This window comes from Struthio camelus, chromosome 2 (genome assembly GCF_040807025.1).
Source record: "Struthio camelus isolate bStrCam1 chromosome 2, bStrCam1.hap1, whole genome shotgun sequence".
In the NCBI taxonomy this organism is placed as follows: Eukaryota; Metazoa; Chordata; class Aves; order Struthioniformes; family Struthionidae; genus Struthio; species Struthio camelus.
Genome location: NC_090943.1, coordinates 42707012 through 42734846, shown reverse-complemented (window position 1 = coordinate 42734846; position 27835 = coordinate 42707012). Strand labels below are relative to the sequence as shown.

At 38.0% G+C, this 27835-nt stretch overlaps 2 protein-coding genes across 9 annotated transcripts in view; one reads left to right on the top strand and one right to left on the bottom strand.

Annotated features, from left to right (window-relative positions):
• Positions 1-1946: 1946 nt before the first annotated feature.
• On the top strand, positions 1947-7783 carry SGO1 (shugoshin 1). 8 transcript variants are annotated; one of them, XM_068935400.1, is made up of 10 exons: positions 2106-2192; positions 2454-2625; positions 2791-2933; positions 3023-3219; positions 3544-3648; positions 4299-4363; positions 4497-4648; positions 5361-6215; positions 6781-6946; positions 7178-7783. In XM_068935400.1, the coding sequence occupies exons 3-10, from the start codon at positions 2798-2800 to the stop codon at positions 7314-7316; spliced, it is 1815 nt and encodes a 604-aa protein (XP_068791501.1). In that variant the 5' UTR covers positions 2106-2192; positions 2454-2625; positions 2791-2797; the 3' UTR covers positions 7317-7783. The 8 variants fall into 8 exon arrangements, with proteins under 8 accessions (XP_068791506.1, XP_068791499.1, XP_068791502.1 ...); XM_068935405.1 differs by lacking the exon at positions 2454-2625 and having other exon boundaries at positions 1947-2113; positions 2791-2886; XM_068935398.1 differs by lacking the exon at positions 2454-2625 and having other exon boundaries at positions 1956-2113.
• Positions 7784-10433: 2650 nt separating this feature from the next.
• The window catches only part of KAT2B (lysine acetyltransferase 2B), a 43719-nt gene continuing 26317 nt past the window's right edge, over positions 10434-27835 (bottom strand). Inside the window, exons 10-18 of the mRNA XM_068935396.1 lie at positions 27602-27810; positions 24619-24745; positions 21314-21424; positions 19199-19342; positions 17426-17540; positions 16637-16673; positions 16282-16345; positions 16100-16184; positions 10434-11353 (exon numbers count right to left, since the gene is read on the bottom strand). Of these exons, the coding sequence (XP_068791497.1) occupies positions 11160-11353; positions 16100-16184; positions 16282-16345; positions 16637-16673; positions 17426-17540; positions 19199-19342; positions 21314-21424; positions 24619-24745; positions 27602-27810 (1086 nt within the window). The 3' untranslated portion in view covers positions 10434-11159. The remainder of the gene's footprint in view (positions 11354-16099; positions 16185-16281; positions 16346-16636; positions 16674-17425; positions 17541-19198; positions 19343-21313; positions 21425-24618; positions 24746-27601; positions 27811-27835) is intronic.

The window sequence follows — 27835 nt, the reverse complement described above, 5'->3', positions numbered from 1 at the left end:
AATGCAAAACGTGTTAGCTACAGGTGAGGAAAAGCTTGTAAGAATAGGTATTACTTTTGATTAGAATAAGTACTTAGGTATTTAGCTGGAGAAAATAGAAAGCTGATTTTAATTAGATAATTTTATATAATGTTTAGAGAGAACTGTTTGTAAGGGTCCAGATGAGGTTGTTAGTTGCTGTTGTGTGAAGGAGCATGCCTAATTATTGCCTGTAAGAGATAGAGGTCTGTAGGAAAGCTGATATGAGCATAATTGTACAGTCTCAAAAGAGTAGTATTTATTTTATTTTTAATATCCAGTACTCCACACCCTGCTCCCCATGCCCCTGGGCCCCAAACCTGTGGGATTTTTTGCTTGGTTTTAGGAGGTTAGTTTGGGGGTCAGGAGGGTTGGTAGGTTTTGGTAGATGAGGCAAGCAGACAGAGATGAGCAAAAAGACGTAAAGAGAAACTAAAATTGTGTTGTTTTGGCGTTGTGACACTACAAACTGAAAAATGTGTTTAATGTATCTAATGTATTTAATTTGCTCAGAACCTTTAATGCTGGATACTAAGATCATGATTCTTTCGGGCATTATCTCATGTCTCAAAATGGGGTCTTCACACTGCATAAGGAAATAGGCCTGCAGAGCAACTTATCTACTGAAAGGAAACCCAACCCCAACAGTATCTACTGTCTGTAAGTTAAATGATGTTTATTTACACAACTGCAAAAGCTACATAGACAAAGCAGCTATTCTGAACTAAAGAAACAAAATTTAAGAAGACCCACAAATTCTTCCACAAAGTGAGTAAGGCTAAATGTATATGTAACACAGACTATGGCTTCATTTCATTATCTATTAGTCTATTAGCTTTTCCAGTTTTAAATCAGCTTGCCACACCATACCCAAGTTGTAATGAGTAAAATCAATCAGGTAAAAAGAGCTTTTAGAAAAAAAACCACACAGTAGCTTGAAGATACTCATTTCTGAGATATAAGAACACCAATTAGTCCATGATTAGTAAGTTCTAGCTTAGTTATTTCTTCTGTTACAAAGCAGAAATTAATCTAAATTCAGCAGTCTGTGCCCTGTAAGCTTAAGCATATACTAATGAGCTACTCCAGTGTTACAAAACAACATAACTGAAGAAGACAGTCAGCTGTTTTTTTTTTTTCTTTCAGTGAGGTGAAACAGTTCCCTGGTACCTGCCTTCAAGCTTGACACTCCGCAATTGAGGCTTCCTTCAATAGCAGGTTGCAAGTAAAACTATAAACTTTATCTTCCACTTAATGGCCTTTCCAGGTGTAAACTCACATGGTATCAATTTTCATGATCACTTATTATTGCTATGGTTTCTTTCTTAAGTGTTTGAAATTAAGTTGATTACATTTGTCCACCAGATGAGTTCCTTTTGGCAACTGGAAACAAATGACCTTTTCCAAGCTGTGCACACTATCTTCTGCCCAAACTGTGACCGGAGGACAACTAGCAATTAAACGCTGTTTTGAGTGGTTTAACTCTACCACAGTGTTTTCATTTCAAAAGATGACATGGTTTAGAACTAGCTCATGTGCAGCATGACCCAGAAGTCTGGAAAAAGCTTATCTTGGTATCCGCTGCAACAGGCGATTTCTGATGGTTAAATAGTTAAGATGAATGGGTTTTTTTACTCCTCTAACTTAACTGTTTAATAAGGCAGCTGTTGCTTTGCCTCCGTTTCCCACACTGGCAGCATAACCGCGTAAGCAACTGAGCGCGGCCCGTGTGCGGGGAGGGCCGGCCCGTCAGCCCGCGCAAACCGGCCGCTCCTTGTGCGAGCGGTAACGGCCACCCCCACCCCGTGCAGCCCCTCAGCAGCCGCCGCTGAAGAGGAAATGGCTCCTCAACGCCAGTCCCCCACAATTGCGGCTGCGCGGGCCAGGCCGGGGCCGCGCCCAGGGGGCGGGGCCAGGCTGGGGCCAAAGACCCGGATGGGGGCGGCTGCCGCGCTGTGACGTCGCGCGCCGCTCCCCGCTTCCTGCCAATGCGAGGGCGCCGCGGCGGGTTTTGAACGGCGGGAAGCGGCCGCCCCCGTCAACCGCCCGGCCGCGCGCGAGGCCGCTCCGCTGCCGCCATCGCCGCCATCGCCAGGCAAGCCGGGGCTCCGGCCGGTGGCGCCCCCCGCCCCTCCGGGGGGAAGGGGGGGTCTCCGGCCGCGGGGCTCCCCTCGGTGGGGCAAGGGCGGGCGGCTGGGCCGCGGCCGGGAACGGCTCGGGGGTGGCCGGGGCGGGATCGCCTCCGTCGGGGCGCGGGCAGCCGCGGCCGCGCGTGGGAGGCGCCTCTCGAGGCAACGCCTTTCCGAGGAGAGGCCGCTGGCCGGTCGCCGTCCCCCGCAGAGGGGCAGGGTGGGGGTGCGGAGGTTTTGCTGCCCGAGTGAAAGAGCTGGGTGCCGGCTGCCCTCACGGTGGTCTCCTGCTTTCTCCCGGCGAAGGCCCCACTGATGGCTGCAGTCTACTGCCGCCCCCTCGGTGACCCAAGAGTGCCCCCCTCCCTGCTCCCTGTGGAGACCTCAGCCCACTCTTCTACTCGGACGTGCTTCGGGAATAGTCAGTGATCGTGGCCATAGCGATTCGGCCAAAATTGAATTGAAAACGGCCGTTTCTGTGCGTTTCCTGTATTTGTTGGTCTCCTTTATGTGTGCACACATAAAAGCTAAAAAAAACACCATGAACTCTTTTGTTGCTTTTCTGTGCGTGCACTTTCCATGGTGTTGGGGAGCATCATATTACACCTGCTTACTGGGTTATTTGCCCTTTATGTTTCTAAAGGTAGAAGATGGCTGAATACTTGAAAAAGCCCTTCAAAGACAGTCTGGATGATATAAAAGAACGAATGAAAGAGAAGAGAAATCAGAAATGGATAAGGTTGGGTAAAATTAACCAAATCTCGAATGTAAAGTGCAAAATAGCAAGTAAGATGCTTAAATATCTTAAATCACAATTTTCATAAACTTTTTTTTTTATATATAACTAGTTTGAGATACTCACTTTCTTGTTACAGCCAACAGCTCCATGCAAATGAAGAGTATCCAAGCAAATAACAGAGCTCTAGCTCTGGCACTGCAAGAAGAAAAGCTCAAACTGAGGGAAGCCCAAACTACCATCCTTCATTTAAGGGAACAGTATCAAGGTCTGAAGGTTCAGATGTTTGATTTACAGCGAAAACTTAGATTTGAGCAAGCACAAGGATATGTTGAGGTATTTTTAATAATGTCTTTATGATTTAGTGAAGCTGAACATCAGAATCTACCCTAAATAATCTCCTGATGTCTTTATGAACTTGAATGTTTCATAAAAACTGACTTGATATACAGGACAAGGTTTTTGTATTTTTAACCTGATCAGATTGTTAACTATAGTTTTTGGTTATACTTTCTTCTGTAAGCAAAATCTATGCTCTGAGTACTTTTATCATAGTTGAAGATACCTGATACGTGTTTAGCTATAATACTGGCGACAGGATATTATGCTGATGGCTGAATATAACAGTAGCAAATATTATTTATCGTCTTTCTCCATTAGACTCGACTGCTAGCCTTGAATGAGATAATTTCAAAAGTTTCTCAGAATTTACTGGACTCAGTTCATCTCCTTGGCCCAGCAAAGAATCTGTGTTCTACAGATGTAGTAAGTACCTTTTCTTCTATGTGGGGGACTTCTGTTAATTATTCCCCTTACTCTGTTCCCCTTTTCCTCCGGCATACCTGCACATGATTTTTGAGATCTGAGCTTTAGTTTGGATGCAAGACTGGTCTCACGTTTCCCAATATGCGATGGGGTACCACTGCGGTTGCTAGTGGCACTGAGACTCTCTTGAGGTGAATGGGACACCCTGATTTTCTTTGGCTTTGCGTCTCGTGTGCCCTGTGTCTTCCTCACAGTTCCTTCCTGCGTTTGCTGTTTGATTGGGCTAGTGATAGTATGTGTTGACTTGCTGGAACTGAGTATGTGAGATTCCACAACACTTTTGTGTGTTTGCCAGCTGGTTGCTGCCTGTGCAAGTGTTGAAAAGATCAGGTTGTATTGCTGATCTCAGAAGATAACAGACTGAAATTTCAACTTTACTTGAAACTGGCCAATAAATTCCAAAGGAAATATAAAAGTTAGGAATTGAATGGGCAGTGATAACTGCAATGTCTTTAGGAAATAAGATGAAAATAAAAACAGTCAAGGGTCTCCTTGGGCCTTCTGTGTTAACTTAGCTCCTGTCTAAAATTTGTATATGGTGAACCCTTGCTTCAGCTGTTTCATCACAGTAAGATTTGTTTTGTTGACAGAACCAGAGAGTGTCGTCTTCAGTGCTTGAAAATAATTCTGGTGCCGTAGGACAAATATGTTTTGTGTAAGTACTTTCTGTTAATGCATAGTTATGTTTGAAAAATGGGTTACAGTAAAATCTTCTGACTGGAAAGGGAAAGAAATCCAATGTAATATAAGTAATTCATTGTCCTATTTTTTTTTCTTTTCTTTTAAAGAAAGCATTCACCATGTGCTAATGGAGATGATCGGGGACTGCAAAGGGAAATGGAGGCTGATAATGCTGGAAATGAGCAGGCTCGTTCTATGTTAGAGGTCTGCCAGGAATCTGAGAATGCCATTTCTTTAATCAAAATAGTTCCAGACAAAGGTACCTAAAGTAGAAATTGGACATTATTTCATTTTGAAATTAAAAAGAAAAAAGTGTTGAGTATAAGTTTAAAGCATAATTACCGCTTTTGAAGGAATTGTGAAGTAATTTTCACTTGTTATTGTAAAGGTTTGATGCTAACGTCAGCAAAAGGTAAACTGTTTGAATTAAGATGCCTAGCAAAATGGGGAATGACTTTGAAAACATTTTTGGTATGCCTGCAGTCTAGTTTCATTATCTACCAAACAGCTCAGCAAAGTAAATTCATCCTTAGTGGTGTATTAACATTTATGTAATCAACGACTGCTAACAAAGCAAGATATTTGGAAAAATAAAAATAAACGTTATCTGTAAATCCTATAGAATGTTATGTAAAACATTACAAATATTATTATGAGTACATGTATACTTAATTGTATTCATTTATAAATTATAATTAATAATTTATTTATGGATGACTGTAAATAAATAAATATGAAGAACCCTTCCAAACTTTAGCAGTTTGGAGGAAAATCTTCAAGCTGTAGTATACTTAAGAACTGCACTCTGGAGGCTGTCTTAAACGGAGGTTATCTTGGTTGCAATATACTGGGTTGTACAAGTCTGTTGAGAGAATTCTAATAGTCTAATTGTTGACAGGTTCAAAAATTGAGCAAAACTTTTCCAGATTGTTACTATTAGCTTATTATGAATTTTCCTCTTCAATTACAAGGACAAACCTCTGATTTTCATCTGGATAATGCAGCATCACAGTTGGAAAATACTTCCTCAAGTGAAGAGGACAGGCCATTTGGTAATATGTTACCAAAAAGTGTGTCCACCAGGCGTCGCCATTCGAAAATGAGAACTCATGATGAACTTTGCACTGGTATCTTGGACCATTCAGAAACACCTGATTCACCAAGAGAGCTTTCTAAACAGGATGCAATTAGACTTGAGGAAAGTCTAGAGAAACGTACTGTAGAAAACACAAGTTCAGATATTTCTCAGCTGAATGAAAACAAGGTAGGTTCAGAGCTGGTGTTGAGGCAGGTAGATTCTGCAGCTACCCGGTTCAATTCCGGCAACATATCTGACTCTAAACAACATGAACGTAAAAGAAAAGAAGACTCTCAAGTAAGGAGAGAAAAGCATCAGAAGGGAAAACTGGAAGGGACTAAAAATACTTCCAGACCAAGACCAAAGAAAAGACAGGGTAAAGAGACTTCCAAGGAAAAGTTGGATTTCTTGGGTGGCTCCAGTGATGCTTATGACTTTCATTTTGAAGAGTGTGTCCATGTTACACCTTTTCGACAAAATAAGGTTAATGACACAGATGCTGGTGTGGATGACAAAGAAGATTTACCTGAAACTGATAGCGCTGAGCCTAGTGATAAAGAAGATTCAGATGATAGCCTCTATGTACCTTATATGAGTAAATCAAAAAAACGGAAAAGTTCAATGGGCAAAAAAGATACATCACCAATCCATGCAAGACCAAGATCTAAAAGATGTCTGGCACAGCGTGAGCAGAAACTCCAGAATGAAAAAGAGACTAAAAGCAATAAATCAAGTGACAAGTCTACTAGTAAGTTTGAAAATTGGTCTGTAATCTTTTTTTTTTTTTTTTTTTTATGTTTTATTGAGGTACATTATTGTTTCAGGGACTTAAGCTTTTTTTAAATCTAAGTTCTTTCATAAATACACTTGGAATATATTATAAAAATCATTACACTCATTCTTCTAACTCTTTTTCCTCACAGCAGAAATGGTAATTGAAGATAGATATGTTTTGTTCATTACTAAGGAGTTTTAAAAGTAACTGTTTTTAGATCTGCTTCAAAATGTATTAAGGCTGGGGAAAAAGGAGATAAAGAGTACAAATTGAGAGAAGTGAAGTAACTAACACTAAGCAGTGGGAGGCAGTGTGATTTTTTTCCCCCTCCCCCCTTGCTGCCCCCCCCATTAAAATATACAAGATTGTAAGTTGATCATTTTTGCATTAAAGTAAGAGTGAATAAGATGGAGATAATAGGCACAGTTGAGAGTTAACTTCATGTCTAGTACATTCATAGGCATTGCCTTTTAAGATTTGTATTTGCTGGAAATGTCTTAATGATGCAGCATACTTTTTTTTTTTTTTTTTTTTCCAGGTGAGCCTTTTGAACCATCTCGTAGTCTTTGTGATGTTACCAACACTGCTTCATCACTCCTCATTGGGAGTGCACCTATTGTCCCAGAAGGTGAAGGACCTCCAGCTCCAAAACGCAAGAGAAGCTGTACTCTTACTGTGAGCTATAAAGAACCAAGTATTGCAGGGTAGGTGTCTTATTTTCAGGTTGATATGGAGTTCATGGCACTCCATCAAATGGAGAATTTAAGAAGATTATTTAAAAATTGGAAAAAAGTTCTTAATAGAACATTCAAAGAGAGGTCTGATGTTACTAATAAATAGTGCCTGTAAAAATGAACTTACTAGTTCAATTAAATACTTTAAATGGAAGGGGCAGGAAACGAAACTCATTTGCTTTTTTTTTTTTCCTCCTCCAGGAAGCTTAGGAGAGGAGATCCATTTACAGATACATATTTTCTGAACTCTCCGATTTTCAAGCAGAAAAAAGATGCTAAACTTTCTGTTAAAAAAGAATCTCTGTCAAAATACAATGAGAAATTTGTTGGTTGTCGTTGAGATTTCCTGTCACACTCGCAAAATCCTGAAGAAAGGAAATATTTTACCTAGGAAATTGTTACATAATAACATCTGGTACAGTATGCAATTATGTCTAGGTGTCTAATACTAACTATAAAATTAAGGTTTTTCAATTGTAACCCAGGGGCTTGTTTTTAATGAGATGTTATTCTGTTTTGAAGTCACAATGCTACTTTCATAATTCAGATGATTCTGTTCAAACTCTTGGGAAAAGGCATTCCTGCAATATGAATCTGTAGGTATGTCAGAAATATCTGATGGAAAAGACAGTGGACGTAAAATTATAATTTTAATACCCTTGATGTCATGATGATAGGCATGGGTGAATTTTAAGTGCTTAAGATCACTAGGTTTTTTTAATAATCATGTTTGTACAGATCTTGTTTATGTGTCAAGGTTATAGTTTCATATTGAAGCTTGTAATAAATGTTTTAGTATTGAGAAGAGCTCAGAATTGGCTGGCATTCTTTTTCTGTGGCTTCCAGTGTCACTTCAAATGCGATATTCCAAATAGCACCATTGGCTGCAGGCACCCTGCAGGCCAGCGTTCTCCTTCCCTCCCCAATTTTATTCAGTATAAGCATGTTCAGAAGCAAGTAACTTTGCTACTTTTCAGCTCCAGGTAACACAGCCATGAGGGTTGGTACTGCTATGAACGTGGGTTAACAAACCTAAATAGAATTACAAATTTGTTTTGTCCTGTCTAATTTTCTGTGAGGGTTGTGAAAAGAGTGCTTTGCCCTAGAAACTGTGGAAGTAGATACCTGCAAGCAGGGTGCTTCACTTTTATGCAGTTGCAGAACTTCATGATTTTGGCCCAAATTTGCGAGTGCCTTTTTTTTTTTTTTTTTTTTTTGTTAAAGGAAGATCCACTGCATCTGAACTGTTACCACTTGGTACCACAGTAGGCAGTACATTAGAAGAATTCCAATAGAAAATGTCCAGCAAGATTTCAAAGTGTACAGCAATTCAACTAGCATTTCTTTGTCTGCATATTTATGAAACATCTAAAATGTATAAGTGGGTTACAGCATGAATAGAGTAAGAGGAAAGCTGCATTCAATTCAAAATTAAATGCACAACAGTCTTGCCACCCCCACTTCAATAGGCATAAGACTAGTGATACCTTAAAATTCTAATTTGAGTGTAAACCTTTAGCACTGTAGGAACTTAAGAAATCATTCTGCCTAACTTTCAGGTACTCTTTCACCAAACAGAATCTTGCAATTGGTGTTTACTTAGGGATAGAAAAACAACTTGATGTGCAGAACAGTCCAAAGCAAATGGGCTTATTTTTGGATTGAGTGAGTTTGAGGAATCAGTGTAGTTCAACTTCATGTGTAGGAAGGATTTTAACTCTCTTCTCAGTTGGTGTTCCTAGAATTATCCCAGGAAAAAGGCTAAGCCTTTTCTGAAAATTACTTGCTATCCTCTGAAATATTCATGGTAGGCTCTTATAGCCCTGGGTCATGTCACATATCTTTGTTAGTGGATTAAAAAAATTACCTCATTACCTGTCAGTCATTGGACAGATGTAGGGTTTATTTACAGTATGCAAAATAAGAAGTGTACCCTTTGAGTAACAGTAGGTGATGGTAGGTAAGTAAAAGCTCAAAAAGGACAGGATTTTCCTTTTGACTACATTGTTAACAAGTAGTTCTTTAGTAGGCAAAAAAACAAACGAGGAAAGAGCATGTTTTGTGAGAGGGGAAAAAAAAAAAAATCAAAGCTCTTTGAATAGGTAAATCAAAGAATTATTTGAAGTGTTAAGGTGACTAGGGTCAAAGAGCACCATAGCTCAATTAGCATGAAGCTGGGGATGCTATCTGAACCCTTCACAACATTTTATACTGAATTCTCAGCTCAGTTTAGCACCCCCTAATCACTTAAATGCTCCCAAGGAACTCCTAGGCTTTCTGAATAGTTCAACTATACACTTGTAGATCCAGTGTGTGCAGCTGTGAAATTTGGTGAATAATGGTAGTGCAAAAATCAATGAAAGAAGAGACAAAAATATAAGGTTTTGTGTGTGTATATATATATAATTTAAAACTATTCTGTACCAGTACAATATATTAATTTTACAAATGTAAAATTCATCAGCTGTTAAAGCATTTGCAAAACCACATCCTATTGTAACTTTATTGCACAGTATCTATGAAAATATTAATTTTTAAATTAGAAAACAAATGTTCCAATATAGAAGAGACAATCTGATTGAAAGACAATAAGAAAGTAAGTCTACTCTGAAAATAACAGTTTCACAGGATACCAAGCTTAACAGGTGCATCTATAGGCCCAATCTACAAAATAGGATTATAGCATCCAGTACTGGCTATAAAACAATTCTTTCACTGTACCTTAGTTATAGATCCAAATGTAGGCCGGGCTAATTTCATATGAAGCACTGAGGCAATTCTAGTGTTGACATTTTTGAATACCTTGTGTACCACACTACTTCCAGGTAGGTTCTGACATCTACTTACTGAATCAACTTGTAATTTAACATTGCACAGGCATTTTGCAGAAATACAGTCTTTGATACAATGTAAGGTTGTTTTTTTCCAACCTTATCACTACTGAACTTTACCAGTGTAACACCTGTAAATACAAAACACCAAGAATAGAAGTTAAATTTATTCTTCACAAAAGCAGTTATAAACTTTAATTAGAAAATGTCAAGTGACGGTTTTTTGGCCTGTACTGATCTCCATTAGGAAGTTAGGTGTACCTCTTAAATGTAGTGTAAGCAGCAAAATATATATATATAATATATATATAAGTGCTCAGTTTGATGATATATGATGATATACTAACACTAATTGTAAAATGTTAATATGCTCCTGGGTCTAAATAATCACAGTTACTATTTACAATAAAGCTTGGTAGAAAATCCAGTTTACCACAGAGGGAATTATATAAGCTAAAGCTGTCATATATTGACCAGTTTTGTGTACAATCATCTTATCTCTACTGTAACAATCTAAAGAATTTTATCAGCTGAAAGTAGGAAATGGTGTGGATCATGAAGTGCATCAAAACCTTCTCCCTACTAAGCCAATTAAAATTAAGTCTAATATATACCAACCAGATTTTCTGAAGTTATTTTGTGTACTTATGTCCTGCATAAGCCAAGTCACTATGACATTACACATCTAACCAAATTTTTATTTTATTAGTGGTTATGAGGTTGCAATTTGCAGGTAAAATATTTCTCAAAACTCCAAATCAATTGAAAAACTTGCATCTATCAAAGATTGCAGCAGTTCTTTCTCAGAAGTGGCTCCTTTTCTCTCATAGCTTCTCAACCAGCTGCTTCTTTTAAAAAATAGTATCTTATTAAAAAAAAAAAAAAAAACTTACAATGAAACAAACATTTCAGAGCCCAACGCCCAACTGTTGTTTTTCCCTTACTGTTTGTTTTGTTTTTAAACTAGGTAGGAAAAAAAAACCACCCTTTTTCAAACAGATACTGCATTAGGTAAGCTATAACATTCACATTCATTGTCTAGGAATTTTCTTCATATTCCCAAACATGTGCGATTTCCCACATGTTTTGAGGCTGTAGCTGATAAACTGATGAACATACTGTAACGGGCACACAAAAGAAATTTTCAATAATTTTAAATACATTATAAAGCATTTTAATAAAATAATTTTTGTAACTTCAATATAATACATGTTTGCAAAACTAAAAGGGTTTTTTAAAAGTGCTAATTATTAAACAGAAGTTTCTTGAAAACTTGAAGTCCCACAGCTCAGAGATGTAACGGCTTCTCTTGCCAATAAAGTAGGCACACTGATTGGTTGTAAAAAAGAGTGTCACTTGTCAATTAATCCAGCTTCTTTAATTTTTGTGTAGAAGAATTTCTCCAGTATATTGGCACATTTGTAGTATTCACTTTCAGGGGGGTTGTACTCTCTGCAATTTGTAAAGACTCGCTGCAAGTCTGCCATGAATAATTTCTTAGACACGTAGTACCTATTCTTGAGTCGTTCACTCATTGTTTTGAGATCTGTACAGGAAAAAAATAGATTAGCACTGTTTGATTCAAAATATTTTGTGTATGTAATATCCCTTTATATTACTTTGCCATTTAAAAGGAACTGATGGCAAAGCTAGGATTTGGAATTATTAATTGCCTTAATCTAAGGCTTGATCCTGATACAAGTTTTCCCACGGTTTTACAAGGTAAGTTCAACAGCATCAGTTGAGCCTCTAGAACTAAGCAATGTTTTGCTATAAGAATGATTTTATAGAGGTGTGTGTTTGTTTAAGATTAAAGCATCACTTTTCTGTTCTCACACTTTGTGTTTTCTGTGGGTATTGTGTTTTCTGTGGGTATTGTGTGTCCTTAATTGCTGTGTGAGTATGTGAGAAAGCTGTTGTGAACCCTGCTGGAAGGGGCCTTAGCAGTGCCTAAGTAAAGAATTCAGATGACTTCGCAAAACATGTTAACTAACATACTTGCCTCAGTGCAAACACAGCAGACATGTCTATACTGCAAGCACTACTTACGGCTTTGAAGAGGAGATTTAGTTTTTTTTTCACAATCTACCATACATTTAGTTATAGCTTCAAAGTTATAGTTATGTATCCCTTTCTGAAAGCAACGTGAGAATTGATCTCTCCCACCTTCATAGTACAATACAAGCTACTACTGCTTCTACTGCTTACAAAACATTCTTTAAAAAATGTTTTCCTTGATACTAAAATCAGAGCCATCCATAAAATACATAAATCACCTCAGCGTTCTCCACATAGTCCATTTTCTGGTAGTTCTTACTAGGCATTTTGAAACTTGGTCTACACTATATGGGCTAGGAATGAGTACAGGAATTCGAAAGTGGAAGGTGTGCTGGATGCCTTGGCATTTCTCATCTCAGATGCTCTAACAGCTATTTCATAGCAGTATTTGAGCCCAGGCTTCAGTACCACCTTTGTGAATCGTAACAGAAGTATCTAAAATAGAAAGTCTTAGTGCCAGCAAGCACTGTTAGCAAAGCAGAGGCTAAAGGTCTCCACAGCAGAGAAGTTAAATCTCAGAATATAGTACAGTTTCAAAAGTGATATTTCTATAAAATTAGAATGATAGTTGCTTTATCTCCTACAAGGTCTTTTTCTTTTTTTTCCTTTTTCTTTTCTTTTTTTTTTTTTTTTTTTAAGATTTGATTTTGGAAAAATAGAGAAAAGCACTATCAACATGACAACAGGGAATTATTTAAGAAAGAAAAAATCGTTAAGTTTGCTGGATATTCTCAAATACCTCTTCCAGTGATATATAATTTGCTATTCACGAGTGTTGCACAACATTTTGCAAAAGCAAGGGCAGTCTAAATTTTTTTCCCCCCCCCAGGTTAGTAACAAGCCAAAAATTTTCAGTTGATACTTGTTTATTGTAATTCTGTAACCTGGTGCAGTAAATTTGTTTACCGCTTTGCAGCTGAAGACTTATTGCTCCTGGTAGCGCTTTGAGAAAAAAAATTTCTTGAGCTCCTCCCTCATTTTCTATTAGGACAGATTCTAACTGATTTCTGCAGAATGTATTCTAGTATGCCATATTGCTAACAGATTTGTCTTAAGTAAGAGTTGATTAATAAGCCTCAATTCTAATAGAGTAAAATATGTAGTTTAAACAGAAGTTCTTTACTTGCCTATACAGTTAGTATACAGTGAGGCCTCTTCTAATTAGAACCAATAGTGTTTATGGAGATTGAGGTTTTATAGCGATAGACAGTCCCCGAGCTAGGATTTCAAGTATCTAAGCAAAACATGAATAGCAAACATCTGTTTGGGAAAGTGTGAAAATGCTTAGATACTAAAATTTCCAGATTAATCTGCTTTCTTTTGCTAAATGTTCCATGTACATCGCAAGAAAAAAAAAATTAACACTGAACACCTGAGCAGATTCATAAACCACATGCACCTTTTCAGGTTCTTATCAGATTGCTTCATTCCATCTCTACAAGAACTGTATGGAACCATTTTTGTACTTGGCCTCAAAAGCATTTCTATTTAGCTTTTGAATAAAGATCATCAAGGTACTAGCATTTGGGAAATAATGCAAAAGAATAATGTAAAATTATGGTTAATGGCTTAACAGTACCAGAGCCAATTTGAGTGCATGTAAGCATAATAGAGAAATAACACTTTAATATGAAAACACCACATTAAAACAAAGGTTCTTCACCTTTCAGTTTGCAGGCCCCTTTTCTTAGTTACAGAGCTTTGGAAGCATTCCCTGGAATCCCAAGAACCAAAATGAAAAACCGTATATCAGAACTCCAAATCTGAGCAGAATTTAGGGATTATTTCTGGGCTTTTAATGATGTAGTTGTCGCTGAATGAGATTTCTACTTTAGTTTCATCCCCTTTCACTCACTTTACACAGAACCAGAAGCTCAAAGTCACCAAAGTTAGATGCAATGTGAATAACCAACTGCTGAGAGTTAAATCTTCTGAGCGGGAACAGTTAAGCCTTATCAGCTGAAAAACCTGTATTCAATAGGTTTATTCAGAAAGTCCATGTATGGACATTTAAATCAGATTACGAGTAATTCATTTAAGTAGATGCCTTACCATCATCATACACAACACCAACTGGCATTCCTAAATCATCATAAAGGGGCTTGCTGCAAGGGACTGCACTGATGTAGTTAAATGAGCGGAACTGGTATGTGCCAAAAAAGTTAGAGCCTTGTGAAATAGTTGCATCAAGTTTATGTGTAAATCATACAATGCTTTTCATTGTTTGAGTGTCTAGCTAAACATGTGCTTCCCTTAAAATTGTCTGAATCCATTTCTTGAGGAAGATGTTTATATGACAAAACTATATGTTTTACCATAATACGCTTGTGTGATGAAGCCTTATAGCACACTGTTTGTTACATTTGTAAGGAAGAAACTCTGGATGAGATTCAGCTCCCATTAAGCCTCAAATTTAGGTATGAACTGCATGTCCCAAGTCTAATCATAGTATGGAATCTAGAGAGCTGCTTGGCTCACCATAAAGCAGTCACTGTCTGGCTGGTCGCTTAAATCACTCTCCACTGACTACAGTGAGAGTTTGGCTCCATCTCCCACTTAATCATACAGCTTTCATATCACAGACAAACAAGGGGAAAAAAAATAGCACTTCTGAAAATAAGCAGCTACAAGAGCACTTAACAAAACAGGAAGAAAAAAAAAACCACTACATACATGAGAAGTGACCTTAGGAGGTAGTCAAAAAACTTACAGCCATACCTCTCAAACAACCTACAGTTCAGTCTGTACAGAAACGTAAAGACAACAGTTAGGTTTTGTATTCCATAGCACAAGAAAAGAAACAATGCTGTTTCTTTTTAATTGAAATTACATCAGGGATTTTGGTACAACATCAGTATGCTGGTAATAAGAGCAGAAAGAAAGCAGCAGCTGATCATGAATCAAAAGGTGGGTTAGTTGTGCTGGGTTCCTTAGTTGAAAAAACAAAGGAAAATCAAAACAAAGACCTCAGCTTAATCCTAAAATGAGAGCTGCTTCTACCCCCTGCTTCCCTCCCTTGCAACTTTGGGCAAGAAAAGGACAGACAATATTTCTACTTTGGGCTTGCCAACCCAGGCAGCAAGCTCTTCTTAATACACTAAAAGGTGTATTCAGATTAAACAGCAATCTAGTCTCTGCTCAGAAGAACAGAAAAGGACTACTTTGCCAAGCAGTGGCACAAAACATTCTTTTTCTTCATTGGTAGAGAATACATTTGCATCAGGGATACAGGAAGCTTGACTACTGTGTTTGTGAAGTACACATCTATCTGCTCCTTGGAAATGATTAGTTGAATATAACTGTTAAGACAAATCCGAAGGCACAATCAAGGACTCTACACACACTTTCCTTCTCTGAGAAACGGACTGATAATAATCTGCACTGAACTTGAATTTCATTCTCTAGTAACATTAAAAAAACAGAAACTGTAATCAGAAAGATGGGGATGAGTATTATACAAATAATGAAGAAATACCAGGATTCAGTTTTAAATCTGTTGCAATACAAATCGAAACCAGCATCTATTTAGGACAGCACTGAATCATCATATAAATTATATGACACAGCAGTCAAAAGCAAAGAAAAATGTTATTAGCATTTGTGCACCTCCCTTTGCAAGTAATACTGCATAAGCAATAGCTGTATGGTTAAAAAAAAAAGAGATACAGACACCTTTGCCAGATCCAAAATACAAAGGTTTAAGAATCTGTTTTACAACTTTCAATCAGTTGCATGAAGCACGTTGCTAAACTTCATTTGAAGTGAACTCTACATTAAGTGTTAATTAGAATACTCTGGTGCTTTTGAAAAGGCTTTGTTTATGTGATTTAGAAAGCTTAAATCCCCTTTCAAAGCAATTCAAACACTCAGGTGTTCCTGAAAGTTTGCCTCAAGATTTTTTAACGTATCAGTAGGCTCTACAATAACCAGTTACCACACTTGGGGAACATATCCTTACAGGTCACATAAACCAGCTCAGTCCTCAAAGTTTGTCTGTTGTTTAAGAGCTTGCTAGGATTCTTTAGGCTATACTAAGGTTTCATATGTATATAGTATCATAGATGCTTCACAAAGGTCACAAAATAGGCATACATTTCAAACAACAGTATACGTTTGGCACTTCAGATCTGCAAGAAATATACCTTTTAACATACGAAACAGATTGCTATGTCTGCTAAGTCTCCAGCTATAAAGATTTTTAAACTCTATACTTAAAAAATGTTAATGTCATTACCCATGGGAAACCTTATAACTTCATAATATCCAGGAGCTTCTGTTCTCTTCACAGGTTCCATGAAGGGCCAAGCGCTTTGATGGCTCTTTGGTAAAGAAAAAAGTAAGGTATCTAATATGGAAACTCTATATTGTAAATCATTTAAAAATCTTTACAGATGGTAAACTAGAACTAGCACTCACCTTCACCTGCTGCAGGATGGTTTTTAATGTGCTGTAAAGCTGATCTGGATCCTTGGGTTCTTTACTTGAAAGAAAATATTAGTACAAAAAGATTAGTTTGAAACTTCATTACTATAGTGTGCCCCTTACCTAAAAACAATTCCAACAATTCAAGCATTTTATGAAAATAAAACAAAACAATGCTTAAAAGCTCATCCACTGCAGATTATTTATCTGTGTTTTCCAATGGATGGAAGGAAATTGCAAATGACTTTTCTCAAAGTCATTTGAAGACATTTCTCAAAGTCAAAAGTTTAAAGACTTTTCTCAAAGGATTCTCAAAATTGCTTTATCACTTTTTTTGTGCAGTACTTACCCTCTCTCTTTTCCACTTGGTTTCCAGCCAGTCTCCCCTGTACACCAAAAACATTACAGATTACATGAGAGCTACAGAAGATCAAATGTTAACAGAGTTATTGCAACTCTAAAAAGATAAGCCATTTCAGCACTGCCACAGAATAAAATTAGTTTGTTTTAATAAATCCTAATGAAAGCCACAGCAACCTAGTTTCCAGGCCCATTTCATTTCCTACATGACCCTTTCTCCAGACTACTGCAAGAAATTCTAAAGTATTCCTACAGGGGAAACACTACCTTTTTAAAAATAATTCAATACATATTTTATCACAACTTTGTAAAGATAAGTGATGTCAAAGTTATCTTATATGTTTCCCTAAGGACATAGAATAAATTGCAGAAGAGAGAGCTGAAAAAAAAAAAAAAGATTACAGTTAAAATTTAATTCTGTTTTGTCCTATTCCAAATAGGTCCATATTTAGTACAGAATTCATCCTTGAACAGGAGTTCAGTGCATAACAGTGCCAGAGGGAAATTGCTGACTATATTGTGAGACAAAAAAAGAGGCATCACATGTAAGTAAAATTAAACATGTACATAAGAAAGCAACAGCCTGGGATGCCTTGGGGAAGGTCTTGAAGACATTAATTATGGCAGAAATGGAACAATCTTCACAGAAATGAAATTAACAGACCAAAACAATTATATCTTATCAAAAAGAAATACGCAGCTACATCAGCATTTCTAGCCTTGAACCTTTCTTGGGCTGTTCTACTTTTGTTCTACATTAAAATAGGTTGATACATACTAATTCCAGGAATGCTTTCTATAGGAATCTGTCGTACTCCATCTTTGAAGCAAGAAAGGCCAGGATAGACTTTTCGAATCTGAGCTTGTTTCCTTTCTATCAACTTTTTAATGATCTGTAATAACGAAGCACAGAATGAAAAAAGAGTTTGAGAGGCAAGACATAGAGTTGATTTGCTAAAAGGTGAACCACAGAGAATTAATACAAAAATGCGATGAACAAAAACACGCTAGCATCCTGATCTTATGGTCCTTATACACCCAAGGCTCGCACTAGAGCTGATGAGTAACAGTGGTGAGCCACTTGGCCAAACACTGATTCTGGAGACAAGGCTAGCAGAAAGCATAAAACCTCCTGATCTGTGCTCTGGGAATCAAATGGGCAATTCTAATGCACACTCCAAAGGAGTATATATTTCTTCTCAAAGAAGATACAATAGCAATCATAGATCACTGTATAATAATAGCTTTCTTTCTAATATTGGTAGACACGGGATCTCTGGAGGACAAAGGTACTTTACCACCAACTGGGATGTTTTTGATTCCTTTGGAACAATACAGGGGAGTCCACCAAATGAGAGAGGGAAGAACGCAAAATAGCACGTGCTGATAAAGCTGCTCCAGAGCCACGACCTTCAAAACTAACTTAAGTTCCTAAATTTTCAGAAGTGACACACCAATGGCTTGGGCCTAGAACTGTATTGCTGCAGCTGAGCATGCCTCAGATGAACCTCTGTAACAGACTAACACGTAGTATGAAGAGACAAGTCTGTTTTTTAACCCCACAACATTCCTTCTCCAAGGGAAACGTGACAGGCCCAGTAACAGGCTGGGATCTGAAGAATAACTCAACCTAACCAAGCAGAAAGGAGAGGGAAAAACGACAACCTGTGCTATATGGACATTACTGACCAATACTTTCCTGATGAGTGAAAGAAAGACGTTTTTGTAAACAAAAAAAAAATGCACAGTCCTCAAATAGTTTTTCTTTCTGCAGCATGGGTCATATCGTTCTATTAGAAGGAAAATGATTGTTTCATAAAGAGGCTTTTTAAAATAAATAAAAGATAGTGAGACTTGATGAACCTCGAAAGAACAAGCTACCCTTGTAATTTCTATTTATTTCAGTACTCAGAAGGGTGTTCAAACACAGCAGGAAATTTCTTAATTATTATTCTGCTAATAAACTACATTCTTTAAATGGAAAATTATGGTAGACTAAATAAAGGACATACCATATTAACCTGAAAAAACGACAACCTCAAATTTAAGACAACGCTTGATTTTTGCATTACTTGCACAAATAAATAAATAAAATCTTTCCTTCAGGTAAGCATAGAATATGTGGTACAAACACTCTATTCAAAAGTCACCCTTAATGAATGCAACAGTGACTGGTGGCAGAGGGAGGAGAGACTTCAGAAAGCTGCAGAGACAATCAAAAAATCTCACAAAATTTTCCTTAGTTATCATCTAAAAGGAATACAGTCAGTTAGTAAATACTGCTCAAAATACCAGTGCTTTGCAGCATTGCTGTTATGGTAAATCCAAAAAGGTAGAATTTAATCTTTTAGCTGTAAAAGTTATGGCCCTGGGCCTCGAATAGAAGAACTACTTTAATTAATAAAAATATACCATCTAATGTTTTAAGCACCAAAGCAGAGAGATAATCTAACAGTGACTGAATCGTTTTAAAACTAAGAAATTATCTTAAATGTGTGGCTTTGGAAATGTTCATTGATGATATTGTTCAGTGCTTCATTTCAGCTTTTACCTCTTTTTGCTTTTTAATGATGACAGAAAACTCTGTGTAGGGAATCCTTGGATTTAATTCACATCCCATTAATGTGGCACCCTCATAATCCTTGATGTAGCCAACATATTTTGCTTTTGGTACTTTAATATCTTTGGAAAAACCCTGTAGAAAAAATAAACATAATTTTTCATGATGCCATTTTCTTTTTACATTGGTTTGAAATGAAAAACTAGGATGACTTAAAACCAAATTCATCGTAACATTAAAATACAGACAATATGATGGAAAAAGTTAAAAACCATGGTTTACAGTGTTGCAAGCCATGCAACATGGAATCACTTGATAGAATAGTTAATTTCTTACACATATAGGAAGGGCAGGGGGAGAAAGTAAAGAGATGAAGAAAAAGATTTTTACTCCAGACAAATGTACTGGAATTTTCCAATAATTTTATATTTTAAAAGATGGCGGTCCTGTAGCTATCAGTTAAGGAGAGCCTCTGTTGAAGTCAGTGAGACCTTTGTCCAAACATTACAGTAATATCAGAGTCAGAAAGAACAATGAAATTTTTTACTTTTGTATTTCAAGTGAAAAAAATAAGATACCAGACCCTAAGAAAAGTTCCAAGGGTTATATTACAGTCTTGTATAGTTCAAAAGTTAAATGAAAAAAAGAATAAAACAAAGGTATTAACTAAGACCAAAAAAAAAAAAAGAAAAAGCAGCTCACTCTCTGACTGCATTTTATTCTTTCGCTGTAGTGGTATCTATGAGACTTCAGTCAAAATCAGTAGCCCAGCCTACTTCTGCCTTACAATTTACAATCAAAGGCTTCATTTCTGCAACCAAATGTACATAGAAACTGAGCAACTTCCAAATTGAGGAAGGGATATGCTAGAGGTGAAAAGGGTCTGCCTGCACTGATTTCATGAATGGTTGAGGTTGGAAGGGACCTCTGGAGATCATCTAGTCCAACCTCCCTGCTCAAGCAGGGTCACCTAGAGCATATTGCCCAGGATCACATCCAGAAGGGTTTTGAATATCTCCAGCAAAGGAGACTCCACAACCCCTCTGGACAACCTGTTCCAATGCTCTGTCACCCTCACAGTCAAGAAGTTTTTCCTCATGTTCAGATGGAACTTCCTGTGTTTCAGTTTGTGCCCGTTGCCTCTTGTCCTGTCACTCGGCACCACAGAGAAAAGACTGGCCTCATCCTCTCGACACCCCCGCCTTCAGATACTTGTAAACATTGAGGAGATCCCCTCTCAGTCTTCTCTGATCTGAGAGAAGAAAACAAGCCTGTCTTTTATTTATTTTGAATGGGTGAAGAATGAGTTATATCAGTTATTTTCATAGAATCACAGAGTAGTTGAGGCTGGAAGAGACCTCCAGAGGTCATCTAGTCCCACATGCTGTTCAGAGTAGGTCTTATCACATCAGGTTGCTCCAGGCTGTGTTCAGCCCAGTCTTGAGCACTTCTCAAGGACACAGATTCCACAACTTCTCCAGGCAATGTCTTCCAGTATTTCCCCACCCTCATGGCAAAAAAAAAAAAAAAAAAAAAAAAAATCCCTATACCTAACTGGAATTTCACACGATCCAACTCGTGTCCATCGCGTCTAGTTCTACTGCTGTACACCCCTGAAAACAGTCTGGCTCTATCTTCACTGTATCTTCCAACTGGGTAGCTGATATCTATTGTATCTATTGAATCTATTTGAAAGATTAGACATCACACTCTTTCTTGAACTTGCTCCTCGGGATTCAAATCAGGAGCAGCTGTGAGCACAAGATAGGTAAGTTCTAGTCTGTCACCAGAATGTCTGGTCCAACCTTACACTTCTTCCAGAATCAGTGTAGGAAGTGAATGAAAAAAGTCCAGAGGCAGCCTAGTCATAATTCACTGTGTTGTGAAGACTTGACAGATTATAGGCTATACAATACACTTATATTCATAAGATTCCCTCACACTAGGTTAGCATAGAGCATGTTTTGTAGGTTAAAAAAAAAAATACATCTTACACACAAAATCACAATATGCATTTTATCCAACTTCTTCAGCGTGTCAAGTTGTTTAGCTCATCATTACTACATGTTTACTTCTTGCACCAAGTTATTTCTTAGATTGACTTACTTGTTTTTTGAAGTAGCCAATAGCATATTCATCTGCATATGTGAGAAAGTTGAGAATGTTGTGTTTAATGTGGTATTCCTTCAGATGATTCATTAGATGAGTTCCATAACCCTGTGCGAAATGCATGAGGAAAAAGCTATTATGAAACCTTTTGGGTTTGTGCATATTAGAAGCTGTGGACAGAGGAATATTACATATTACAGGGATTTAAAAACATAGACTTTCCTCTAAATCCTATCGTAAAGATCTTGTGGTAACTAACTTAGTGAGGTGCCCAAGATCAAGCTGTTTTCAGCCTTTGAAGGGTATCTTTATTATCCATTCGGGAACACAGCACATCACAGCTTCTAATGTCTGACTCCCTGTTAATCTAAAAGGGACCACAACCTGGACTCTCTCTATGGGTAAAATGCAGTCTAAAGAGGTACATTGTCCTGAAAGTTGTACTTCAAGGTAAACATAGTTTTTCCTCTTTTAAGTTAAATATCAACTATTTATGGTAACATCTCACTATCAACAAAACTATATATGTTGTAATAATAGGGCATTCTTCTTAGCCATATCATTTCAAAATTGCAGTGCAGTGGGAATGCCAGAACAGTTGCTTTTAGAAGAACCACAGTCTGAGATGAGGCCTCTATCTTACCAACCTCTTTACACCTGCAACAGAAATAGCCTCTACCTCAAAGATGTTATAATCTTATAAGGCATAAAAGGGAATACTGAAACAGTTATTACCATAATTAGAAGCAGAAAATTATCGTGTCCACAATCAAATAAATAGCTATACCTTCTGACTGCACACAGGAATAATTTCCATTTTCATTTTGTCCTAAGATAAATAAAAAGTTCCACTTATTCACATTTCCAAGTAAGCTATCTTTCTCCCCTTCTGCTTCAAGATGCAGAAATGTAAAATAGACAGGAAAGTCCATAAAAATGCACTGTTCCTATATATGTTCCAATTGTCAGCATCATGGAGAATAACTGGATATTTACAGAAACATACCCAGAATGTTTTGCGGTACTCTTTTCTTAAAAGCTGGGAAAATCTTTTACTTATGTACATGAGATAGAAAAATAAATTAGATGATACCTAATTGATTCACAATTTAATAGCCTTAAAGATGGGAACAGTCAGATAAGACCAAGTTAAGTAAGTGCTGGAAGCTGAATACAAAACAATAATAATAATAATGACACACTCTTGAAAACCCTGCCACTCTAAATACAAAATCTGTGCGTTAATCTTTCCTTTCCAGCTAGTGTTTGGAGCATCTCTCATTCAGACCTCATAGTCAAAATGAGGATCTCGTATGTCTTATCTAAGGAAGCCATTAAAAGCCATATGTTTCACTTGTCAAAGTGGCAGACATTATGCATGGCATCCAATACAAAGTGACTTGACACCTGATGGCAAGGTAAGAGGCACAGCATTTCCTGGAACTCAGAAGTGCTCAAGACCTGCAGGGGCTTTCTAACTGCAGACTCAAGTTCTCAAGAATTCTTTGAAGAGGACAAACTCTGAAATGATTTTTTTTTTTAAACATAAAAAATGTTTTCCTTAAATTCAAACTAGAAGTACATGAGCTAGCCAAGTTCTTTACTTTCCTCTCATCAATGGGAAGAAAGGAATAGTGTATGAGACTGGCATTTTATTTACACCTGAAACATTGCAATACATTCTAGTAATTCTTCAGCATCTAATCTCTGACAACAATGTTAACTTTGTGCCTCAAAGAAATTCTAGCAACTATGATGACAATTAGCTCAAACGTTTTTTGTTCATCTATCATTTCTATAGCTTTCCCAGGGTTTATTCATTTGCACAAACACTTCTCAAAGTCTAATAATCCTAAAGGGAAACTAAGTCATGTACAGTAAAATTTAAAATAATTTTATAACATGTGGTCAAACTATCTTAAAACCATTTCAGCTTTTAAGGATCAGCTGTAAAGTAAAACAATACTCATCTTCCTTAGATTCAGCCTCAACTTGAATTAAAATAGTAAGTTCTTTCCACCAAGAGAAGGCAGTGAGACTCATGTGTGAACATTTACTTCTCCCTCAGTTACCTGCTGGTAGGAACCACCTTGCTCAGAAAGGCATGTGGGAATGCCAGTTTTCAGAAACAGTCACCTGAAACGCACATGTGATGAGGCACCCCAAAGCACAACAGAAGAAATCGCGCGTTAAGGTGCTTGTATGTATATGCAGCACAAACAGGCACTCTGAAGTGCTATGTTACGTACTGAAAGGTTACCCCTAGGGAGGAGCTACAGCACGCATTTGGCAGTTCAACTTCTGTAGTGCAGTTGGTTACTTTAGTAAAATCACCTTTTACGAGTGATTTAGGCTTAAAATAGACATACCTAAAAAATGTTCTATTATTGTTCACATTTGCTAAAAATACTTTGATTGCTTTTATGACAGGCCACTGCTAAGTATGCGTGAGAGTTTCTCTCTAGCGCTGAAGTTTAATAAAAACAAATGCAACAGAAATACTAAACGGTGTCACAGACTTTGAACTCCCACTGCGTTACCCTTCCACCATCCAGAGCTCTTCCCTTCAAAACAGAGCACACAATTTCTGCACATTCAGCTGTTACAAACTCTAAATTAATCCACATCTCAGCTGTACCAGTTTCAACTAAAAAATATATAGCACCATCTAAAGGCAAAATCCTGAATCACATAGCCAGAGTTCGATCTACCTGCAGTCCTTGGCCAGGGAGCGGGGAGTGAACATTTCCTCCTGTATTTAGTGCTATACATTCTTTCAACATAACAGCCACTTTTCAACACTTTGAGAACATTTTGCAAAAAGAGCTCAAAAGAGTTTATAGAACGGTGTGTGTTCTTATTCTGAGATGCAAAAGTATATCTAATTTTTTTGATATCTCATTTTCATTGAAGTCACTTAACATCCCGAAGTATTTTAGCATAGATTACTGTCACACACAATCAATACTTACTTCAGTCAACCACGGGGGTGTTACACTACACTGAGAGGCAATTGCTAAGACAGAGGAGCGAGTAGTCCAAGAATGGGAGATAACTGAACACTTTTTTTGTGTTGAGGAAGATTTTTTGTATTACAATTAATCCTATTACATTGATGTTTCTAAGTCTGCAGATATGTTTAATTAGTGCATAGTATATTCCGACTCACTGTGTCTTTCCCATTCTACTTCTATTCAGCAATGCTCAGCAAGATATTGAACATGCCCAACAAAATTAGGAGCATATGCATTGGTGAGAACTCAAATATACTTAGTAAACTCTCACTGTAGAATTGTTTTTACCTTAACTTGCTCATTGGAAGTCACAGCACAGAAAACAATCTCCGTAAATCCTTGAGATGGGAACATCCGGAAGCAGATACCACCAATAACACGACCATCTTTTATTAATGCAAGGGTCTTGTGTTTTCTGAGTAGACAAAAATAACAGTCACTTTAGTTCATGCAAGTAGCATAGATGTGTCCATACCCTCCTTATTTCAGAAACTTTATTCACTTCTTTCTGTAACGCTAATGCAATTGTACCATCCTCTGTTGAGTGTGCTGCTTGTATCTACAGAAGAGTTACTATTTTACCATCATGCTTTGAATTTACCATAAAATTCATCATTAACTTTGTCTTTTAATAACAATAGTGCAATAAAGTCCTGGCCTTGCCAGATACTCCTAGGGTAATACCAATAAAGAAAGAGTTATATTGCTTTCATTGACCCTGCTGCTGACAGCTATACCATTGCACAGTTCTCAGAATGATTTTACCCTAAATTAGAAATTCATGGAGCTGCAGGACAGAAAGCCCTCTCTAAGAGATTCCTACACTCTGTATAGCAATTAGTTTCCAATAAGCAAGAAATTATATTTTGTATTTCTAATCATCCATTTCTAGTGGAATCAAGACCGGAATAAATGTCCATTTCTGCTGCACTTATATTGATTGCTGGGAAAGATGTAATGAAGTGTGATCTAAACTGCTAAGGGATCAAGAATTTTACTGTTATCCCCAAGGTCTGGAAAGACTTATGCTGCACCTGTTTTCTAGCTTACTCAAAACACATTATTCTTTAGATTATATAAATAATAAAGAAAATTTACAGCAGTTTATGTTTGGGACAGGGATCGGTGCCAAAAGTGAGCCCCTTCCAAAAAGGGCAGCCCAAAGAGAAGCTACATTTTATGTGTCACTACTGAATGAGATTCTATAAGAAATTTCTTTTGCTGTTATTAATCAGGACTAATTGCCTACACTTGTTCTTATTGTTCTTATATTTATTTTGATGCTTTTTATCTGTGGAATGACAGTGGCAAAATAATAGCTTGTACTTTTAATTTTATTCCCTCATGTCCGAGTTGTTCATTTCTGAGTTGTTCATAACATTCAGCGAGGATGGTCACTTTGGAAAGAAGAGCATCACAGATGGTAATAAGTAAGGTAACAGCTGAAAGAAACAGAAAGAGTACTGCTGCACTCTTACTCCCCCATAACATAGGGCTACGTGTACTGCTACTCAGTGTAGGTCTCCAATGTGTGCCCCTGGAAATTTGTGGCAGATACCCGAGTTCTCCAAGCTGTCCATCTGCTTTGTTTCCTCTGGGTGAACTTTTTGCTAAAGGGCATAAAAAGGGGCATTTTCTTGCTCTGGCAATATCCATACCTCTTTCTCAAGCAGGGACCTCTCTCCAGACAGATATCTAAACTGAAGAGTGCTTTAACTCTCAGCAGTTCCTCTCAGCCTACTAAGTGGTAGTCCCTTCCAAAAAAGGGAAGGCCTCAAGAAACATGACAGAAGGCCATAGCTCAGTACCCATGACTTCACTATTTGTTTTAATGCTTGGTTGTTGGGGAACCTGGATTTTTCAATCAGTAGCCTCTGGTTGCAACCACAGCGCTGTTAATGCTCCTAAACCCAAAAAAGATCCCAGGGCTGCCTCCTCCTCTCCCAGCCAAGCAATACTCATCCCACACAGGCAAGGCAAAAGAGTCTATGGATTGGTGCTGGCCCTCATGCAAGCAGTGCTGTCCCCATTTGAGGGACCTAGGAGATGTCTCCAAGATCAGTTTCCTGTGCCGTGAGACCAGCGTCCCATCCAGTCGTCCCCAGCACTGGGCTTCTTGTGCTTCAGGGAACAGATGGACCTAGCAACTAGAGTTTGTTGGCATGAGGCAGTATCACAGAGGGGAAACGCTAGCAAGCCTAACAGCGAAGGAAACTGTTCCAGTATTGCTTTCAGAAGTGCTGCTGCTAACATACTGGGCACACAGTCTGGCATCACCGGTGGCGGAGGCAGCGTTCTTCCACAAACTGGGCCGAGCAGCTGGCTGAGGTTAGCTCAGTCAGAGCTCACCTTGACTCCTCCGCCAAGATGCAATGAGCCTACAGGCATGTTCCACTGTGAAGTGCTGGAGTCTGCTATCCTTGGCTGTGGATCAGAGTCAGAAATTTTGGGAGAGCATACTGGTTGAGAGTAAACAGGCTTTGCAGGATGTTCAGCAGCAAAGAGTGGAGACTTCAGAGAAGAGCACAAAGGAAGTGTCAGGGCAAGAAAGAGCCTCAGTGTATTGAGCAAAGAGGAGAGGACTGATACCTGACAATCTCTACACCAAAAAGCAGTAAATTCAATAGCAAAAAAATATTTTAAATATAAGTAAAAAAATATATATATAACATTAAAGCTAGAGGGAAGATGACATCAGAAAGGGCAGAGCTTAAATATCTGTGAACCTAGCAAAAGAACCTCCCTTCTTGAGCAGCTGAGGCACAGACCAATCAGGACACTAAGGGTGGCAGAAGTCCAAGTGTACCCTGTGGGTGCTGCTACAGTCAAAGTGTCTCTTTGCAAGTGCCTGTGGTGTACAGTTGCATCCAAGGCAAGAAAGGCAATATATACTATTTAAGTCATAGTGATCTCCACAGACAGAGGGCAGAGCAGTCTACAAGTCAGTAGAGGTCCAAAAACCACTAACAGGCACCACAATTCTCTTCTGATTTTCAGTTCAAATACCCAGTAGTATAATACGTAAAGAGCCTTCTTTAGGCCCCCTTCCCACACTAACAATCCACTTATCATTAATACAGATACCTAGGTGGTAATCAGGTATGCTCCAAATGGTCAGGAGTTACAGGGGCTTGAAAAGATGCGAAAAGGGTGGCATGTGCAGAGCTCCCCTGCACATCACCTTAGCAGCCCAATTCTACACCGCTCCCTGCAGCAACCATCAGGTGCTCCGTTTAACTCGCCCATGAAATTCCTCTCAAAAGGTACTCACGGATCAAAGACCAAGCGTGTGATATACTCCTTTGGCATCCTGGGTAGCTGATGGGAGAACACATTCTGTAAACCAACTAGCCACATCATGATCTTTTTGTTTGGCTTCTGGTTCAGGGAATTTCCCACCACGTGGAATTCAATCACTCCTCTGCGCTCCTCCAACCTTGCCGCTTCATCTCGGGCTGAGTGCGCTGAGAGGAAATTAGTCTGCATCATACAAAAATGAAACAAA

What these genes read in the sequence shown, in the direction of transcription:
- SGO1 (XM_068935398.1), top strand. Translation starts at nt 2,798, where the DNA reads ATGGCTGAATACTTGAAAAAGCCCTTCAAAGACAGTCTGGATGATATA. An exon ending in CAAAATAGTTCCAGACAAAG is followed by an intron (nt 4,649 to 5,360) that starts GTACCTAAAGTA and finishes TTCAATTACAAG; the next exon opens with GACAAACCTCTGATTTTCAT. An exon ending in ATCAAGTGACAAGTCTACTA is followed by an intron (nt 6,216 to 6,780) that starts GTAAGTTTGAAA and finishes TTTTTTTTCCAG; the next exon opens with GTGAGCCTTTTGAACCATCT.